Raw genomic sequence first — 17,643 nt, 5'->3', positions numbered from 1 at the left:
GAACAACAATCGTTTCTATTTGGATGTTTGTGTTTCGCTAAATGATGGCTCAAATAATATTTAGTTTCCTTGTTCCTTTGTGCTGTTTTTTAAAATGGCATGTTAGATTGGGGGTGGGAGGGGGCTATTCTTTTGCTCAATTTCACTTTATCTGAGCAGGTTTAGAGTATCCATGTTGTAGAAGTGTATCAACAGAATAAATGACTTCAACTGAAGGGATATTTTACCCACTTTCAAGGCTTAACATTGTTTTCTATGAGATTTGCATCCATAGGCAGAATTTCTAATTGTCTTGTAAGAAATTATTTTTTAAGCTATTAGGGAAGTCGAAGAAGAGCTTGCTGCCTTGCAGGGATTACAACAACCTTTCTTAACTGGCGAAATATTAAATAGATGAATTATCAGGCTGTTTAGATTCAGCCCGGTTTTCCCTCATCTCCTCTTCCTACCATAAATAATAATAAAAATACATAATGCATTATGGCTCCAGGCGTTTTCCAGCGCGGTGTGTTACCGCAGGAGTATCTGCTGAGTCTGCGGGTGTCTGCGAAGGCCCCAAGTGTCATCTGCGGCTTAGGGTTTCATGGATTAGACTTTAAACGGTGTCTGGGCCGGCTGACATCAGCTTCCTCTCACACCGAGGCTCCAAAGAAGTGCGGGGTTGGGGGCCCGGAGGCGCCCCTCTCTAGTGGGGTGGGGGAGTTTGCTTTGGACAAATCGGCTTTCTCTCACCTTTGGAGAAAGGTACCCCGAGGCTCGGATTCTTTCCTGCCATTGGCCTGAGTGTCATGTGATGGGCACACTAGGTCGCTGGGGGGGGGGGTTGGGGGGGCGCGGTGGCGAGTCTGGGTTGGCGCTTCCCGCGCGGACGACAGCCAGGGCGAGAGGGGGGTCTCCGGCACAGCCATTTAAAACTTCATAAATTATAAACAAGCTGCCTTGGCCTTCGCCATAAATTTTGCTCCTTTTGAGCCTGCAATTAGTGTTAGGAAGCACTGGAGTCTAAACACAACCAAACGCCCTCTGAAGGGCCCAACTGCCCAAGGTTGCAAACCTTTATTAATTTCCCAGTCCCACCCCCTCCGCACCCCGAGGTTTGCACACACAGTCGCCTCCTCCCCCGCCGGCGGTACACTCTCTGTTGGGTTCCCGCTCCGCGAGGGAAGGTCACAATAGCTGCTCTATCGGCGGAGGCACCCGCCTCCTCTCTCCCCGATCTCCGAGAAGCAGAGAAAGGAGACAGTGGGGGAGGGGAGCCTGGACTGGGCAATGGCGCCCTGAGCCCAGGCCTCTCCATCCCCGGGGAAGTGGGGGAGTGTGTAACTTGCAGCGGGAAGGGGCAAGTTGGCTGGAGAAGGAAACCTCCAGCCTAGCCCGAGACTTGGGCCCGAGACAGACTCACCGGGGGGAAATGGTGAACGCACCAAGGCCTCGAGGCTGCTGGCCCCTCACTGTCCGGCGCGGGGTTGCAGGCGCTCACAGCAGCCAGGGCTTCCGGGAGCCCTGCGCCTTTGTGTGCGAGGCTTCCCCAGGGGCTCAGCGTCGGGTAAGGCCTCACAATGGCACCGCTGGGCCTGCGCCTGGTGCTGAGGAACGGCTGGGCCCACTTTGAGCCTTGGTCTCTGGGAGGTGTACCTCGTTTGCTGCTCCAGGAAAGGAAGTGGCTCTTTTGCTCAGGCCTTGACCAGCTCTTTTTTATTTTATTTTATTTTTTTCTTACAGAGACCCCTGAAGTGTGACGTGGGGGGTGAGGAGGGCCAGGGAGGTTGTGGGAGATCCCCCTGAGGCTTGAAGAAAGGGCTCAGAGTCAACAACAGGCCCATGGATGGGGGTAACAGCTCTTTGGGAGCCCCCGGTTGTTCTGTCCAGGCAATCAAACTTGAATTAAAGCATGGTGGAGAGGAGGCTGCCCAGAGGGCCCACTGCTGACTGGGAGGTGTGGGTGGGGAAAGAGATTTAGGCAGAAGGAGAGCTTGCCCTGGCTTCCAGGAGAAACTCAGGATCCAGCCTGGAGTGGAATAAAGAGACCCAACTGAGCTAGCGGGGTGTGGGGCAGTTGCAGAGGAAATGTCTGAAGAGTAGTCCTGGCCCCTGGAAAGGTGGTAAGAAAGGGCGATTAAGTAAATGTTCTGCCTCCTGGCTTTCAGACCTCGGCCTCATCCAGGGACCTGACAGAGAAAAATCCGCCTCTGATGAATCATTAAGTTAACCATCCATTTGTACCATTTCTTTGTACAGGCTTTCAAATGAGAGAGAGAGAGAGAGAGAGAGAGAGAATATAGAGTGAGTACTTTCCCCCTGGTGCAGCCCCAGGCCTAGTCCCTATCACAGACACATCAGCCAAATTGGTTTCCTAGGCCCTAGAGGCTGCTAACCTTGCTGAACAGGATTTTTCGAATTTCTATCAGTAAGGAGTATTAAAAGATAGTGATTACCTACCCTAGCTATTCATTTCTCCCTCCCCCATTCTGTACCAGCCAACCCACCCCTGAGTGAAGCGCTTCTCCTCAGCCATAAGTCTTGGGAGCTTAGGCTCTCCATCTGCTGAGGGTTTTCATTAGGGAGGGTGAAGAGGATATGTGTGGGTGTATGTTTGAATAACAAAGAAGAAACCCAACATCCTAATGAAAAGTGTTTCTCGCTTGACCTGGAGGAGCCAGAAGCTTGTTTACGCTGTCAGTACTCAAGGAACAGTCACGAGCCTGTTTGGCTTTATCCTCAGAATTCATTGCAACTTTCTCTTAAAGAATTGGTTAATCCCAGTTACAGATCCAGGAAGGTCCTCTTCATCTGGGTGTTCTTGGCATGAATTTGGTCCTTCTTTCAGAAACTGTAAGAAAAAAAATGTAGGACGAACAGAACTTTGTGAGTATTAAATAAAAATACAAAGAGGGGCAGAAGGCCTCAGTCCCACAGGCCTATAGCCTTACCACTTCGGGGCACTGCAACTTCCCAGAGAGGACAGAGCTATGGCCTGGGTGAACAGACTTAGCCCTAGACACTCCGGGCACAGAGAGCTAAGACTGAGTCGCCAGCCATACCCTCCCCAGCTATGAGGACTAGCTCACTTAGATTTCTCTTGCAGAGAGCCTGGATGGAGAGAAAAAAAGGCGAGGTAGTTGAATCCTCTGTACTCACCGCATTGGTGGTGCTGGAGGTGAAGATCATCACAGAGGGTGAAATCTTAGTTTTCATTGTTCCCTTGTCTCTGGTCCAGCTACAAATGCCCTTATCTTTGGGGCTCAAATTTGGTTCCAAATGGATTATATACTCCTGGCCTACAGCCCATGCCTGAACACTTCCCTCAGATCCCATAACCACTTGGCAAGTTGTAATAGTACAAAGGTAATTCAAGGACCCGCTTTCAAGCCAGGTCTAGCCTGAAGCATGATGAACAAAAGGTTTCCCCACATGAAGGAAGAGGAAATGTAAATGGATGCCCAATCATTTGCGGCAGCAGAAGCAGGTGAAATGTCCCTAATGGTTTTGTTTTTATTTTAAGATTTTATTTATTAATTTGAGGGAGGGAGCACAGAGGGGGAATGAGAGAGAGAAGCAGACTTCCCACTAAGCAGAGGGCTTAATGTGGGGTTCAATCCCATGACCTGAGCTGAAGGCAGATGCCCAACTGCCTGAGCCACCCAGGGGCCCCAAAAGATCTCTATTGGTGGCAAAATATCTGGACTGGTTCCGATAGCTAGTCTGGATCATTTTTATGGAAGAGTAATATCTGGAAAATAATGAAAATAAGATTTTAACATTAGTAAGAGCCCAAGGAGGAGACTTTAATTTAAATCAGGATTCATGGAGAACCCTGGTGGAATAATAGATGAAATGTCTTTATTGGGAAAGCAGGCCTAAAACCAGGCCAAGAGGACCTGTTGCTGACTTCTGAGGAGCGGGGGAAGAAGGCCCGTTGATGGCTCCATTGTTCCAAGCTCTGCCCTACAAATACTACATGCCTCTCCGCCTCCTCCGCAAGGGCAAAGCGGGAAACTGGGTCGGCTGAGCGGAGCTCGAGGTAGTGGCGGAGCTGGCTCCAACCTCCCTCAGCCTCTCTGCTGCCCCTTGGGGCAGCGACGCCGCGCCATTCCTGTCGCAGGCACAGAACACACAAAGGAAGCCCCCACCCGTCCTCAGACGTGGGGACACTCTGGGGAGGAGGCTGGCTTGGACCCCGAGTCTGAGCACCTCCCTCCCCTGCGGGGAACAATAGCCGCCGCCTCCCCCGGGCTGCCGGGCGGTCGCGCGGCACAAAGGCCGTCTCGGGGCCGCGCCACCATGTGACGCGCGCGCTCGCTCCGCGGTCCCCGGGCCCGCGGCAGGGCGCAGTCAGCAGAGCGCGGGAGCCGCGGGGCCGCGGCCAGGCTGCCGAAATCCACCTGGCACGCTTTCGGAGAGACAAACGGTGAGTTAATCACCCAACAGGCTGGCGGCCGCGTCCCCTCTCGCCAGCGAGGCGGCCTTGGGAGGGGGCTGGGGAGGAGGATTTCTCTGTGTGTGTCGCGGGTTGGGGAGGGGGTGGCGGGAGAGGTTAGTCCTATTAAGAATTCATCAATCACCCGGTGTGCACTTTTCGCTCGACAGCGGTTCCTCCTACTTCAGAGCAAGTCCGGGCCAGCTGGGAGCCGACCAGAAACCGCAAGCAGAGGAGACGCAGGCACGCGGGGTGAGCGCTCACGGAGGGCGCGAACCGCCGCCCCACGCTCGGGGGTGCAGGGCCGGTCACCTCCTCGCTCCGGGTCCCTCCTGTCGCCTGCCGGCCAGCCCTCGGATCACTTGCGGCCCGCGGCCCTTCCAAGAGGCCGGCAGCGCCAGTCGGACGCACCGTGACTCGGTACCCCCCACCCCCACCCCGACATCTCCTGCTTCCTTCCTCCCCAGTCACCCTCAACGCCTCTCCACGCCTAGAAACCGGCAACTCCATCTCTCCCAAGGCGGAACAAGAAAAATCTCAGTGGGTCAGAAGGGTTTTGCAGACACTAAGAATTTAAAAAAGATTCCCAAGGGACTAGACTTCAGGGAAGAGACGGAGCTAGTTTCGTTCTCTTATTTACCTTCAGGAGTAATTTGTGTGGGAGGAAGCAGGATAACACCCGGGTTGAACTTGGAACTAGAATGCCATATAAAGAGAACAATAAAAATACACTTAAAATACCAACCACAATGATATGCCTCTCCTCTCTTTTCTGGTGTGAAGGAAGGACTGAACTATCTTACATCAGCTCTTTTGGGGTGCATTTTAGAAATACCATGAAGGGACAGAATAAGGGATAGATTGAAAACGGTGCGCGGGTGGGGGGGCCGGGGGTCATTAGCATCAGAGCTATTCAGAGGGAGGGCTTGGGTAAGTGGGTGGTGAAGCATTCGTATAGGCCTTCTTGAGTGGTACTTGTACTTCTCTTGTAAAATCTAAGAAGTTCCAGGCTACCCCCACCCCGTTTACTCTTTTTCTGAGTGACATCAGCTGAGAAGTTTCTGGAGTTCCTTAAGTGTTGCCTCAGCCTATAGGAAAGAGCCCTTGAAAGATAGAAAATCCCAGCTCCCCCCTCCACTCTTCTCTTTCTGCACCCTCTTGGGTGGAAATTAACTTGCTTTGGAGAGGTGTTCTACTATCGTTTTGCTTTAGATAAAACCTGAAGCATTAAGCCTTGCACAGTGTTCTGAACTCATTAAGCAACTGAAATACTGGTCTTGTTGTCCTTGGCTCAGAGTGTCTCCCTCTCTCCTTGCCTTTCAGCAAGACCTACTGAACAGTTCCTGTGGGTATTGTGTCGGGCTTGAGATATAAAAAGTAGTCACTAATAGTGTGCACCTTTTCATTTACTAGGGGAGGAAAAGAATGCTGAAACTGTGTGACAGATGCTATAACACAGGTGTGGCCAAGATGCTCCTGGAATAAAGAGAAGGGGCCACTAACACCACTGTAGTGTCAAAAATAAAGGGGGGGGGCTTCTCAGAGGAAATGAATTTGGGTTCTTAGAGTTTCTTAGGAAGGAAGGAGGGACATACCAGGCAGAGAGACCAGCACACGCAAAACAAGAAGGGAAGAAAGAGCAAAGTCTGGCCCTAGAACAAGAACAGTACCTTGGAGTAGAACATCTGGCTGGAAAAAGAGGTTGTACGGAGTTCATGGAAAGGAGTCTGGACCTCATCTGTAGGCAGTGGGAAGCCACTGAAGGTTTTAAGCTGGGATGTGAGGTTGTAAATTTTGAAAGACTGCTCTTTGGGAAACTATCTGACTGGAGAAAGCAGAGATAGGAGACAAGAAGGAAAAAAAGGAGGTTGCAATAATCTAGCATAGAGAGGAACTAAGGAAATGACAATGAAGAGGAAAGACATTTAGGAGGACAAATTCACAGGACTTGGTGATAACTGGATGAGTGAAAGAGAAGTTACAAATGTTAATCCCTAGGTTTCTGTTTAGAGGGCCTGAGTGAGTACTCAGGTCATTCACCAAAATGAATACAGGAGGAGAAGAGAAGACTTTGCAGAGGAAACGAAAGAGTTCAGTTTTAGGTCTACATTGTGTTTTCTGTTTTGCTAATTGATACACTGTATGACCCTAAACAGTTCACTTAATCTTTCTGGCTTTCAGTTTCATCACCAATGTAACAGTCAATAGATATCTACCTCAGAAGTTTATCGTGTGTGTGTATGTGTGTGTGTGCGCACACATCCACTTTGGGTATTACCTTCACCAGGTCCAAGGGAGTGTCATATGCAAAGCTAAAACCTAAGGAAAACATCCTCTTACCCACACCATGCTAATCAATACTTAGATCCTGGGTGGCTAGTGAGAAATATGTCTCAGGAAAATTACAAACAACACCCTCCTGCTTCCCAGATATTGAATCCAAGCTAATGCTTAGGACTAGGTCAGATCATATTGCTAATTAGAGCTCCTCTGCTTCCGGAGGGTACTCTCCAGGGACACGTGCAGAAATGTGGTCCTGGTATCAGACCACTAAAGAGGAGGCCTCTTAGCAGAACTCGGAAAGCTTTTTTATATCATGTGTCTTTCACAGAATGCTTGAAGCCACCCACTCTCTTTGAACCTCTTTAGGCTTCCTTGTGACACAGTGCAGTGTAGGAAAGGGTGTTGGAACATCTGACCTTGACCATTTACATTGGGTGTGATGACAACAAGTAGTTTATCTTTTCTGTGTCAGTATTACCATTTGCAAAATAGAATTATGAAAGGATCAAACAAGATAAGGAAGAATGGCATTTTTGGAGATGCTCTAAGGGTAAGTAAGAGGCACTATGTTTTACTTATTGGACTGGCAAAAAATAAAAAATTTTACTACCCCACTGATGTGGCAAGGGTATGGGGTAACAGGAATTCTCTTATGTTGCTAGTAGAAGGGTAAACTGATTCACTTCTAAGGAGAGCAATTTGGCATTTTGTATCAAAATCGCTGGTGCACATACTTCTGATTAAGTTATTTCATGTCTGGGAATTTATCTAATAGGTCAAAAATTTGAACATGTGTTTATAATAGCAAGAGGCTGAAAATAAGCAAGAACTTTTCTATCCCCATTAATAGGGGATTAGTTAAATAAATTATTATAGGTATGTAGAGTAGAACAGCATGAAATTGTAAAAACAAACCAGAAAGTTCTGTATGCAAGTATATGAAATGATCTTCAAGATACAATAGGGGAGGGCACCTGGGTGAGCTGAGCATCTGCCTTCAGCTCAGATCATGATCCCAGGGTCCTGGGATCAAGTCCCACATCAGGGCCCTTGTGCAATGGGGGGCCTGCTTCTCCTTCTGCCTGTGCTCTCCCCTGCTTGTGCTAGCGCGCTCTCTCTTTCTCTGACAAATAAAATCTTTTATTTTTTTTAAGATTTTATTTATTTATTTGACAGAGAGAGATCACAAGTAGGCAGAGAGGCAGGCAGAGAGAGAGGAAGGGAAGCAGGCTCTCTGCTCAGAGAGCCTGCTGAGCAGAGAGCCCGATGCGGGACTCGATCCCAGGACCCTGAGATCATGACCTTAGCCGAAGGCAGCGGCTTAACCCACTGAGCCACCCAGGCACCCCAAATAAATAAAATCTTTAAAAAAAATTTATTTACTTCACAGAGAGAGAGAGCATACAAGTAGGGGGAGTGGCAGGCAGAGGGAGACAGAGGGAGAGGTAGAAGCAGGCTCTCTGCCGAGTGGGGAGCCCAATGTAGGGCTCAATCCCAAGGCAGACACATAACTGACTGAGCCACTCAGGTCCCCCTAAATAAGTAAAATCTTAAAAAAAAAAAAATACAATGGGGATAAAGCATGGGCCAAAAGAGTCATCTAATATGCTATCATTTATGCAAAAAATGTGGGGAATTTATAGATAGATGATGTATAAAGTATTTCTGGAAAGACATACAAGAAACCAATTACTGGTGTTTATGTGAAGGGGAACTAGGTGGCTGAGGACAGGATGGGAGAAAGATTTTCACTGCATACCACTGTGTACCCTTTGAATCCTGAACCAGGTAAATTTAAATTTGTTATCTATTTAAAAAATAAGGGAGCAAAAAAAAAAAAAATAAAAAAAGATTAGTATGACTGTAACTGACCTGGGTGCACCTGTGTGTGTTCACACACATCCTCAATCTGAACTGTCCAGCTACATTAACCCAAGGACACTTCTTGTTTGCTCCCCCAGGTGTCAAGCTTAGCAGGAGAAGAGGGAATCCTTTATTTACTCTTGCTTGGTGGACGGGGTGGGGAGCCAGATCCTCTCTGCCTTCTCTTGCAGGAGTATCTCATGTGGGGCCTCAGAAGTCTGGAGCACAAATTTCGAAAACAAATTACAAATTGTGGGGGGTGGCAAGCCTCCCAGTCAGCCACATTGGCTGTATGGTCTCCCAGAAACAAGGGTGTCTCCTTGAACACTGCTCTGTGGCTCAGCACTGAGGCAGCCATGGCGTGAAGGAGGGGCTGGTTTACTCGTCCCTCTTTGTAAACTGTGGACAGGAAGCCGACTGTGGTCAGGAGACCTGACTGTCATTTTTTGCAGAATGATTTTGTCTTTCAACCTTTGAATAAAGTGATTTCCTTTCTAGAATGAGAGGTTCAATGTCACTTATCTCTAAGGAGCCTTCTTGCACTGACATTTTATGATATGAAAGGTCCATCTTTAACCAAAAGGAGAGTTACAGCTTAGGCCAACAGACATTTCATCCCCTATGGATCCCTGGAGCTCAAATGCTCATTCCAGACAATTTGGGAGAGATGGAAGGAGGAGTTGGCTCCTCCCTCTTGAGAACCCCCATTCCTACACCTTCCTTCTTTCCATTACCTCAAAACCACCTGAAAGTTTCCCTGAGGACACTGGGATAGACAAAACTCTTTCACTTCCTACCTTACTAGTATCCCCAAAGCCAAGTTAGGAAAGTGGCAAGGAGCAGAAGCCAGGTCTCTGCAAAACACTACTTTGTCAGCAAAACTTCGCAAAATCCTACTGACTACTGCTTAAGGTTATTTTAGGAAACTTCACCCCAACTGGATTCAGGTTTGGCCTCGACATTCTCTGCCCCTACCACAGGCTTCTGAACATTGTTCAGGTATTCTCATGTTTCAGCTGGCCAGGAGCTCACATGGTGCTGGTCAAGGGTCTCTCCCACAGAATCACCCCTCTCTCCCAACAATGCCCACCCCAACCCAGCTCCTGAAGCAGAAATTCTCGAAGTATGAGTCCAAAAAATCTCGCTCTAGAATCACCGAGAGGCTTATTAAAACTCTTAATGAAGTCACATATATTGGATTAAAATCTCTTGGGTGGGCTCAGGAACCTGCACTTTTAAAGAAGCTTCTGTGATGATTTTGGGAGCCAATAATCTAAGGATATCCTTCAGCCAATATTAGTCATGGTAAAAACACATCATCCTGTCCATTTTTATTTCTGTCCAACAAACATTTCTTGGATGTTTACTGTGTGCCAGGCAACACAAAGCTCCCAGGGAAAGGCACAGCACTCTAAACAGGGAGGGTCATGTTAACAATCTCCTGATAGGTTTAGAATTCCTGTCCTTAGGATCCCTTCCACCCCCACTTCCATCATGGGAGGACTGAAGTCTGCTGCAGAGAACTACAAATCTTGCTTAAGAGAAAAGCCCACTCCTCCTCTGTTTTTCACCCCACCAATCCAGGGCCTTTCTATCCTTTGGGGCTATGAAGCCAAGAGTTAGCATGTGCTCAAGGCATCTCCAAGGGGTAAGAGGATGAGGCTTGTGGAGAGGGGTTGTAAGAGACTTCTTAGGAACAACTGTAAACACACAGAAGACCAGAGTGCCACCCTCCAACACTTCTGTCTGCAAGAAAAAAAACTTGTTGTTCAGATGGGAGACAAGGGCTGTCATGGGGGTGGGGGTGGGGGGTGGCTGCCTGTGTTAGCAGTATGGGAGAGATTTCAAAGCATTCCTACATCAAACACAACCTGGCAATTAGGCTCCTCTGCTGTCACCTCCCACTGAGAACTCACAGCACCAGGACCTAGCAGGGCAAGTGACCCTTGGGAATTCATGACTTGAACAAGCAATAAAATTAGTAAGACATTTCTCTCATACCCTGTGAACACCTAGGAGACAAACCTTAAATATACGCAAAGTATCCTAGGTTCACATATTTCTACATACATTTTCTCCAATGAAATCGTCCTATCTCTCCTTAGAAAATTATAGATTCAGATTCTTCTGGAATAGGTTTATAATATATCTGAGACTTGTGCCAGTAATGAATCTCTTGTTCCTTTGGCTTGAGAACATCCCCCCCCCCCCCCAGCCCAGATCTTCCACAGTAGGTTCTTGGCATATATTGAATCTGAGTCTGAGATAATCAGAGTCTTGACTCCAATCTGAACGAGTCAAGAACCAGTCCAGGAGTAGAGATGGCAACTCTGGGCTTCAAGGTGTAGGATATACCAAAGCCTGAGAGATTAAAAGGAGTAGAGAGGATGGACAGAATGTAGCTCTCTGTAAGCAATTACCAGAGAACAGCAATTGGGTCTGGACAAATACTGAACATCCCACACACCCACACTCACTCATAGTTTTGGAAACAAAACAATGCGATTAAAAAAATCTCATTCTCTTTTAGGACATGTTCTTCCACCAGCAAAAGTTCAATCTTTAAAATTTTGCTTCAGGGAAATAGTGTGGACAGCTTATGGGGCATCAAAGTCAATGCTTAATTGTGACAGCAAGGACCCAAATTTTGCCCCCAGTGCATAACAGCAGAAACCTGGTCCCTGTTGCAATGAGGTATGCCAAGGTGCCTAGGCTGCCTGTTTTTCCTGAAACCTTAGAGCAAAGGCGCTTAATATGACAGGTTTTGGTCAGACTGGCCAGATAATCAGGCCAGATTTTCTGTCCTACGTCCTAAGTTGCAGCCAGCTAGAAGTCTTCTCCAGAAAGTTTTGCAAGGCCATCCTCCTCCTCCTCCTTCTTCTTTTTTTAAGATTTTATTTATTTATTTGACAGAGAGAGGTCACAAGTGGGGAGTTAGAGACAGAGAGGGGAAGCAGGCTTCCTGATGAGCAGAGAGCCCGATGCAGGCCTCCATCCCAGGACTCTGGGATCATGACCTGAGCTGAAGGCAGAGGCTTTAACCCACTGAGCTACCCAGGCGCCCCATCCTCCTTCTTGACTTGGTCTTAGCAAGTATAGACTCTGGGCCTAGGAGCTGTGATTAAACAAGTACTTTTTGAGAGAAAGACTTATAGTTTTGAGATAGGAGTGTGCACACTGGGTCATTATGCTGATAAAAACTGACTATTAAAGTCTAGGCAGGCATGAATGAAGTGTTATGTGACCTCAGCAGCATTTGAGTTGCTGGTATTTTTGTATTACGAGCCCAGAGTGAGGGACAGCAAAGAAATACTTCTTCATATGAAGCCTGAGCTAGCTCTGAAGGGCTCTATCATTTCCTGATCAGGGAGCTAAAAAAAAAGCTTCTATTTTTCCCTTTTCAGACTATTTAGGACCTTTGTCATCTGATTGGCTTTAGGAGAGAACTGAAGTAGCAACATCAAGGTTGAGGGCGATTTTCAGCACAGGATTCTGTTTCCCAATCAAATCCAAGAACTCCAGCGGTGTAGGAACCCCAGACCTCTTAGCTTTTGTGCTCATTCCTAGTTGTGTACTCTCTACTTAGCCCCCCACCCCCACCTTGGCTCAACTTCAGCTTCACCAGCAACACGTTTGGTGTGACTTTGTTTATTCACAAGTTCACATCCCAGTAGGGACTGGCTGCCTGGACTGTGATGGCTCCTACTTTCCAGGCTTCCTGAGAGCAGAATTTTAGGCAAGGACTCAATCGCTCTTTCATGACAAGTGGATCAGTAAAACAATAATAAAACTTCTGTCACCATAACTAAGAGGCTATAATAGATCAAATTCTCAAGGGTACTTGAATAAGCCAAGAGTAGACCCTATTCACACAGTTTTAGGAAGCCACTCTCTTTCAAGACTGCTGTGTGTAAATAACATTTATATATTTAATTTGTTATTTTCCTACCGCCCCAAAGACATTATAAGAAATGTTCAAGGACGTTGGAAAGTTTGTCAATGGGAGGCTTGTCTTTGTAACCCTTCTCCTCTTCATTTCCTGTGCCAGTTGCACTTTTATTTCCCGTCTCTCTACGCTCAGTAAACAAAACCATATTATCAAGGGAAAGACGTGAGCCCATTAACATTGTGAGCCCTCAGATTTCACTCGCAAGAGACGACGCAGCACTTATCTGATGGAACAGAAGCTTTAATTGCTTCGAGGTACAAGCCCGTCCAAACCTCTGAGATCTGACCGGTCCCTGGGAAGCCTTTGCGCCCTGGAGCCAAGCCTCTCAGAGAAAACGTGCGCAGCCCGGATGCGGGTGCCAGCCTCCCACCGGCGTTCCACCGCAAGGGCAGTCTTTTTGGACATCCTAGTTAGAAGGGGAAATCTGGTAGACTTCCCCACAAGGCAGAAACCTCTGGCGCCCCAACGCGTACCCGCATCACCCCGCCGCCACAAATGGAAGGAACGCCAACTGAAGGGATGCTGCGAAGTAACGTGAAAATCTAACTGTGAAGATGTCGTGCCGCCCCAGGTACACAGCACCCAGGGCATACAATTTAGTCCCGGGAATCGGAAGGAGGGAGAAGACGAGGGAAAATTAAATCCGTACTCTAGGTTTAGGAAAGGAATAACACCAGTGCCAGGAAAACCGAAAGCGCATAGGACTCAGAGTAGGGGGGGTTGGGGAGGAATATTGACCTTCCCCGGGGTTGAGGGTGGGGGGAGGCTATAAGCAGTCCCCAAGGGCTGACGTCCACCACACTCCTTTTTAACCCTTTCCCCATCTTAGTGTGCACTATCCGCATCCGAGGGGTCAGCCACCCACCGATGCAGAAGAACAATCTTCTCCCCCTCTGTCCTCACCGGAGCCGCCTGTTCTGCCTTTCTGTTCCCGCTCCGTCCAGTACCTGTCCCGGTAGCAGGCCTCCTGCGCTCTCGCCCCGCCCTTCCCCAGGCCGCCCCTGGGTCGCGCCGGCTCTCTTCCCGACCCGGGGGGTGCTGGACGGCGGCCACCCGCGGATTTGGCAAAGTTGGCGGCGGGGCAGGCGCGTGGAGCCGCGCGCCAGTCGGGACCCCGGCCGTGCGGGGCAGGCGCCCATTGGCCGGCCAGCGCCACGTGGCCACCCCCGCTGCTATATTAGGCCACTATTTACCACCGGCTTGCTGGCCATGGCTCGGCGAAGGCAGCGCGGGTAGGCAGCAGAGGTGGAGCGGCGCAGTCCGCCGCGGTCCTGCCCGGCCCCGCACTCCGGCCGCGGCTTGCGCGCGGAGGCGGGTGGGCCGGAACCATGAGCTCCTACCTGGAGTACGTGTCGTGCGGCAGCGGGGCGGGTGGCGGCGGCGACGTGCTTAGCTTCGCGCCCAAGTTCTGCCGCGCCGACGCCCGGCCCGTGGCCCTGCAGCCCGCCTTCCCCTTGGGCAGCGGCGACGGCGCCTTCGTCAGCTGCCTGTCCCTGGCCGCCGCCCGGCCTGCGCCTTTGCCCCCAGCAGCGCCCGCGCAGCCTCCCGCGCCGCCCCCGGCCGCGCCCTCCTTCGCGCCGTGCACCCTGGAGGGTGCCTACGAGCCAGGCACCGCACCTGCCGCGGCAGGGGGTGCAGACTACGGCTTCCTGGGGCCGGGGTCGGCCTACGACTTCCCGTGCGCGCTCGGGCGGGCGGCGGACGACGGCGGGGCGCACGTCCACTACGCGACCTCAGCGGTCTTCTCGGGCGGGGGCTCCTTTCTGCTCAGCGGCCAGGTGGACTACTCGGCCTTCGGCGAGCCCGGCCCCTTGCCGGCGTGTCTGAAGGAGCCAGCCGACGGCCACCCTGGGACCTTCCAGACCGCGTCCCCCGCCCCTGGTGCCTACCCCAAGTCGGCCTCGCCGGCCTCCGGCCTCCCAGCCGCCTTCAGCACCTTCGAGTGGATGAAAGTGAAGAGGAACGCCCCTAGGAAAAGTAAGTGCTTGGGCCTCGGACCGAGCTACTGGGGTCGGAGCCCCCTTCCAAAGAATTAGGCTGGGAGCGCGTCGCAGCTGCCCCTCTTGAGGGCCCTTTAGAGTTACGGGGGAAAGGCGTTCCGAGGCATTATTAAAGTGGGCGCACTCCATTGAGCATGTCCCAAGTAGACGCTTCGAAAATGGGCCAGGCATTGAGGAAATTTTAGGAGGGAGCTCTCCGTGGAGCTCTGTGTTTACAGAGAACCAGGAGAACTGCTTTGTAACTTCGATTCTAAGTAGTGTGCCGCGTCCTCTTGCCCCACTGATGCTTTGTCTTTACATTGCAGGCAAACTCGCCGAATATGGAGCCGCTAGCCCCTCCAGCGCGATCCGCACGAATTTCAGCACCAAGCAACTGACAGAACTGGAGAAGGAGTTTCATTTCAATAAGTACTTAACTCGAGCCCGACGCATCGAGATAGCCAACTCCTTGCAGCTGAATGATACCCAGGTCAAAATCTGGTTCCAGAACCGCAGGATGAAACAGAAGAAAAGAGAACGGGAAGGGCTTCTGCCCTCCGTCACCCCTGTGGCTTCCCTCCAACTCCCCCTCTCAGGAACGAGCACCGCCAAGTCTGGCAAGAAGCCAGGGAGCCCTTCACAGGCCCAAACGCCCTCATGAGGTTTAGTCTTGAGGCTGAGAAACCTTGGCCTGCAGAAGTCATAGGCTGCCTCACCCCTGTCTAGACTTAGTATGCTCAGTTTGGGATGGAGGTGGGCGTGGGCTGAAATCAACAGAGGTTTCTCTCAGGAAAGGAAGTATCTTAGTGGGCTTCTGAGTTCCAGGCTTAGGGGTACAGATGTCAATTTGAAGTCGCTTAAGCCACTCGTTTGTGTATTATTTGTGTCTTATCAGGGAAAAGGTATCCAAGTGCCAGCCCAGCCCTGCTGCTGTGTTGCCTAACTTAGTCCTATGCAGTCCTTCGGTGCAGAGTGACAAGAGCATTCGTTGCTGATCTCTGCCGGCCCCGGATATGCTCAGAAGAACGTCTACCCAAAGTTTTTCTCATTTTTATTTAAAGGACAGACTACATGTATTCAGCTCGAGATGACCAAAGCTAGTTAGGGCCTTCTTGATCTAGCTAAGCTGCTTCAAAGGTGATCTTCACGTTTGCACTCCACTTGCTTTTTTTTTTTTTTTTTTTTTTCTTCTCTTTTAAAAGCAGTTTCTACCTCTTCATGTGCCTGAGTGAAGATACAATCGCTGGCTGTCTAGTTAGTAGAGGAACAAATCCACAGGGTGGGTGAACACTAGAACCTGAACTACACCCTGACACCAGTTACTCAGACTGGAATGTAAATATATACAGTATGTATATTTTTAAACAGGTTTGCTTGCAATGAACTTCTATATGACATTTAATGTCAGCATGTAAAGGGTTTGAACTTTTTTTTGTAATAAAAATTACAGAATCTGTTACTCTCTGTTTTTTCTTACACTCCTTTCATTTTCATGATCTTTCTTAAAAGCTAATTTGGTTTCTTCTAATTTCTTGATTCTGCTCTGGGAATTTGTTTAGATTAATAACTCTAAAAAATAACACATTTTATAGGTTGTATACACCAACTATAGGTAATGGACAATAATCTGAGCAGTTTAAGGGAGAAGAAGAACTACTTTGCCAAATATTCAAGTTAACTAAGGAGTTGCTGTACTTACTTTAAGTCCGCAAGTTTTGGAGTGACTCTAGACTGCACATTAACTCAAAGGTTAGGTGTCCACTGTGTAATGTTGTAAAGCCAAGAAGACACTGTAGGGAGATCTCCTTATTCTTTTGTCTCTTGCTCTCGTGACAAGAAAAGGCAACCTGAAGGTTTTGTTAGTTGGTTAGTGTTCTCTGAGAAAGGCAGCTGCACATCCAAAAGTTCTCAATGGCGGACTTCCCTTTCCCAAAGTCAAGAATTACAGAGGAGGCTAGTGGGGCCAGTCGTCAGAGCTTTCTGCTTCCTGTAACGGAGACCGACATCTGGCTTAATAAGAGAGCACAGAGGTAACTTTCTATTTTTAAAAACAGAATACTTTCAAGTGACTTTTTTGAAAGAAGCTTCAAAGCACAAAATTTGAAGGATGGCAAGAGGGTATGTGATAAAAAGCCTCTAAGCTTGTTTCCATCCAGCCCCCCAGCTCCTAACCCTGGAAACACGCATGGTTGGCCAGGCTTTTAGACAACCTTACAGAAATACTATGTGAAAAAATGTGACATTAATACACAAAGCCAAGTAGATATTTGGGACAATTATCAAGGCAGTTCATTTCCCTCACTTTATGAAGAGCTAGAGCTTCATCTTTAAAATCTCTCTGCAGTTCAACCAAAGGGCTTCAAGGTTCAAATAATCCAGATATGAACCTCAGTTCTCCTTTTAACTAGACTTTTAGATTCTAGTGTAGTGCTTTAAATCCAATTATTTGGAAGTCTAACAGTTGTGGAGGCTTACTATCCACGATGTGATCATCTTAGAAGACTGAAATTACACTTAAATTCCTCTCCTTCACACTCACAGTTTCATGGAGTTGGAGAAATAAAATTATAAACTCTAACAAACTCAGCCAATTAGGGGGAAAAGATATCACTTAAAAAGCAGGTCTAGGGCGCCTGGGTGGCTCAGTGGGTTAAGCCGCTGCTTTCGGCTCAGGTCATGATCTCAGGGTCCTGGGATCGAGTCCCGCATCGGGCTCTCTGCTCAGCAGGGAGCCTGCTTCCCTCTCTCTCTCTCTCTGCTTGCCTCTCTCTCCGTCTACTTGTGATCTCTCTCTGTCAAATAAATAAATAAAATCTTAAAAAAAAAAAAAAAAAAAAAAAAAAAGCAGGTCTATCAATATTATTCTTGTTTGTTTGTTTGTTTGTTTGTTTTTCACAGTTTCACTCTCTTTTTTCTTTAAGGTTTTTATTTAAATTCCAGTGTGTTAACATACAGTGTAGTAGTCGTTTCAGGTTGTCAATATTATGCTTACATTTCACCATCTGCCCTTAATGGACTTGAAGCTAATCAGATCTGGTTTGAAACAACAGTACCCTCCCCCACCCACCCCACCCCATCCTGGTAGCTATTTGAAAGGACTTGTTGCAGGAGTTGTCATCTGCTTGCTTCCTTCCCCTGCAGTGGTCTTTGAC

General features: G+C 48.8%; 1 protein-coding gene and 2 long non-coding RNA genes across 5 annotated transcripts; 2 read left to right on the top strand and 1 right to left on the bottom strand.

The window, feature by feature from the left end:
- Window positions 1–1,007: 1,007 nt before the first annotated feature.
- LOC309843781 lies at window positions 1,008–3,908 on the bottom strand. The gene is made up of 3 exons (XR_014300337.1): window positions 2,931–3,908; window positions 2,648–2,830; window positions 1,008–2,168 (listed from the first exon to the last, which is right to left on the bottom strand). It is a non-coding gene; the product is annotated as an uncharacterized lncRNA (long non-coding RNA).
- A 348-nt stretch (window positions 3,909–4,256) lies between these two features.
- On the top strand, window positions 4,257–5,161 carry LOC309843780. The gene is made up of 2 exons (XR_014300336.1): window positions 4,257–4,408; window positions 4,588–5,161. It is a non-coding gene; the product is annotated as an uncharacterized lncRNA (long non-coding RNA).
- An 8,559-nt stretch (window positions 5,162–13,720) lies between these two features.
- HOXD1 (homeobox D1) lies at window positions 13,721–15,916 on the top strand. 3 transcript variants are annotated; one of them, XM_082688987.1, is made up of 3 exons: window positions 13,721–14,489; window positions 14,818–14,920; window positions 15,387–15,916. In XM_082688987.1, exons 1-3 carry the CDS (start codon window positions 13,841–13,843, stop codon window positions 15,484–15,486), a joined length of 852 nt encoding a protein of 283 aa, XP_082545113.1. In that variant the 5' UTR covers window positions 13,721–13,840; the 3' UTR covers window positions 15,487–15,916. The 3 variants fall into 3 exon arrangements, with proteins under 3 accessions (XP_082545113.1, XP_082545112.1, XP_082545111.1); XM_082688986.1 differs by having other exon boundaries at window positions 14,818–14,981; XM_082688985.1 differs by having other exon boundaries at window positions 14,818–15,477.
- The last annotated feature ends 1,727 nt before the right edge of the window (window positions 15,917–17,643 follow it).

This window comes from Mustela nivalis (genome assembly GCF_964662115.1).
Source record: "Mustela nivalis genome assembly, chromosome: 11".
Taxonomy (NCBI): domain Eukaryota; kingdom Metazoa; phylum Chordata; class Mammalia; order Carnivora; family Mustelidae; genus Mustela; species Mustela nivalis.
The sequence above is the reverse complement of the archived record's forward strand: the minus strand, read 5'-3'. Positions and strand labels throughout refer to the sequence as shown.

What these genes read in the sequence shown, in the direction of transcription:
- HOXD1 (XM_082688985.1), top strand. Translation starts at nt 13,841, where the DNA reads ATGAGCTCCTACCTGGAGTACGTGTCGTGCGGCAGCGGGGCGGGTGGC. An exon ending in GAGGAACGCCCCTAGGAAAA is followed by an intron (nt 14,490 to 14,817) that starts GTAAGTGCTTGG and finishes TTTACATTGCAG; the next exon opens with GCAAACTCGCCGAATATGGA.